At 41.4% G+C, this 2,432-nt stretch overlaps 1 protein-coding gene across 3 annotated transcripts in view; it reads left to right on the top strand.

Moving 5' to 3' along the window:
* The window catches only part of ADAT1 (adenosine deaminase, tRNA-specific 1), a 19,916-nt gene that overhangs the window by 5,450 nt on the left and 12,034 nt on the right, over positions 1 to 2,432 (top strand). For all 3 annotated transcript variants that reach the window (XM_006755747.2, XM_006755746.2, XM_015558794.1), the window contains exon 5: positions 181 to 311. In XM_006755747.2, coding sequence (XP_006755810.1) covers positions 181 to 311 — 131 coding nt within the window. The remainder of the gene's footprint in view (positions 1 to 180; positions 312 to 2,432) is intronic.

Below are 2,432 nucleotides of genomic sequence, written 5' to 3' on the forward strand. Positions count from 1 at the left end.
TTATGCAGCCAGTTCAAGGACCACACTTTGAGAATCACTGGTCTAGATTTCTCATAATTCCACATAACTATCAGTTCCATTGGTCATTAGTAGATCTTTCTTTCTTAGTAATTACCCAGCTAGTCTTCCCCGTTACCACAGAGATTGGTATTCTTTCTGATAGCCTCCTGCACCCATTAGGTACCTTCTCCATCAACTTCACTTGGCAGCCACCTTGAAGGAGGATAGCATCTTTATCCCAGGAACTCAGAGAGGACTGTGGAAACTCAGACCAGACCTTTCGTTTTTATTTTTCTCCAGCCATACACCCTGTAAGTATATTCAAGCCTTTGGATTAATGTTGCATTGTCTACTTCCTTCTGTTCATCTTATCTGTAGATATGTTTCTCAAAAAAAACACTTCCAGCTGAATTGTAGCTACAACCAACAGCAGTGCCTTTTTGTGAATAGACCAGTGTGCCTAACCATTTCTCTGCCAAGAAAAGGCAGGGGGCGGGGGTATTGGGGGAGGGGTACTCACGTCTCATTTTCTAATCAGGACTGAGGAACCTAAAGCTGAAACCCCACCAGGTCTGAAACCAACAATAAGGCTTAGAAGTACAAACTTATTTCATTCACTCACTCATTCATTCATTCATGCTTTAAACAAATATTTTCTATTTGTCAGGGACAGTATGACACACTGGGTACATAGCAGTGAATAAGACTAGCCCCTTACTTACTCTCATAGTCTTTTAAGGGAATGTTGACAATCATGATTAGTTAAGGTAAATCTTGGTGAGTTACTGGAGGATGTTCAGGTGCTGGGGTTGCGTTAGGCAGGAAGACCAAACCTGGCCTACAGAGTCATTTCTATTCTGTTTTCTGTCTTGAAAATTAAGAATAATTTCTGCCCTTTGTAGGCAACAACTCGGGGATGGCAGTCCTCACCATAAAAACTTTGAAATAAGGATGTAAGATTATTCTCTGTGTGTTACTTTAAGACTAACTAATGTAATTAGAGCAAAGATGGGTAATCACTGTAAAAGACAGAATAGCTCTCAAGACTTGATCATAACTCAAATAAGAAGTAGAGTTTAAGAAAGAATGAGTTGATTGAAAAAGAGTTGGTTAAGAGTCAAAGGCCAGAAAAGTGATGGGGCTCATCCATGCTATTCTTAACAGTGGTTGCTCTGGTCCTAGGACCAAAGATGTTTCCTAACTCAGTGCTTCTCAGACTGTAATATGCATATGAATCACCCAGGAATCTTGCTAAAGTGCAGATTTAAATTCTGGGGTGGAGCCTGAGGTTCTACATTTCTAATCAACTCATGGTTGATGCCAGTGGTGTTGGTCTGTGAATCACACTTTGAATAGCCAGGGTCTGGCTGATTCTAGTAGAGAATCAGATGCATCTGGGGATCGAGCTAGTCCGACCACCTAATCAAATGACATAAATCAATGTCCGCAGGTTGGTACTGCTCTGTGAGTGTACTGATCTGAGAAAAATCAGAACTATGTAGTGAGTTTTTTAAAAAACTAATTTCAAGTGGCCCTCTTAGCGCAGTAGGCAGCGCGTCAGTCTCATAAAAAACTAATTTCTTTCCATTTAAAGGTTATAAGATTTCAATCTTTTTTAAATAGCAGTACTGTAATTAGGATCCTTAAAGACCTTACTTGATGAAATAAAAAGTTGATCGCCTTCTGTTAATCTTACCCAAAAACGTAAGAGAAAATTTAGTAAGGCACAGAGGTAGAAGTGAACAGTAGAAGAAATGGGCTGTACATAAGGGGGCAGGGGAAGCTGCCTGCGTGTTCCCTGGAGGGAGGGCTCTAAAAAAAGTTTTTAAATGTGATGTCCACCCAGGGTTTGTCTGCAGAAAGAAAGAACTCTACCTAGAGATGTGACTATTTGGCTCTCTTGGCATTTATTCCTCATTATTAATTGATAATTTGGTGCATGGTTTAGTTACTTCTGACTCTTATTTGTGAGTTTTATTAGCATGAGTCAGCCTCTCGAGTTCAGGCATCTGTCAAGATCAAATCTCTGAGCCCAGAGTGGGAGGTGAGCCCTGATGAATTCTCCAAAGTCACTGTCACCTTATGAGGTCTCTGGAAATCTGCCAGCCAGCCTCTCTGGCAACACGCCCACTAATGCATCTCTTGCCTTTCCCACTCTTGGGTTTTAAGGCTACAGATGTATTACTCACACGCTTTAGAAAAGCACCACATTAGGTTAGTGTTTGAAGAAGTAGCTTCCTTCTCAAAAGCTGTGCTCTTTCTTTTTTCCTTTATTGATTAAGGTATTACATATGTGTATTTATTCCCGCATTGCCCCCCACCCCCACGCTCATGCCCTCACCCCCCTGGTGTCTGTGTCCATTGGTTAGGCTTATATGCATGCATACAATTCCTTTGCTTGATCTCTCTCCCTTACCCTCCCCCTCCCCTCC

This window comes from Myotis davidii, unplaced genomic scaffold (genome assembly GCF_000327345.1).
Source record: "Myotis davidii unplaced genomic scaffold, ASM32734v1 scaffold453, whole genome shotgun sequence".
Taxonomy (NCBI): Eukaryota; Metazoa; Chordata; class Mammalia; order Chiroptera; family Vespertilionidae; genus Myotis; species Myotis davidii.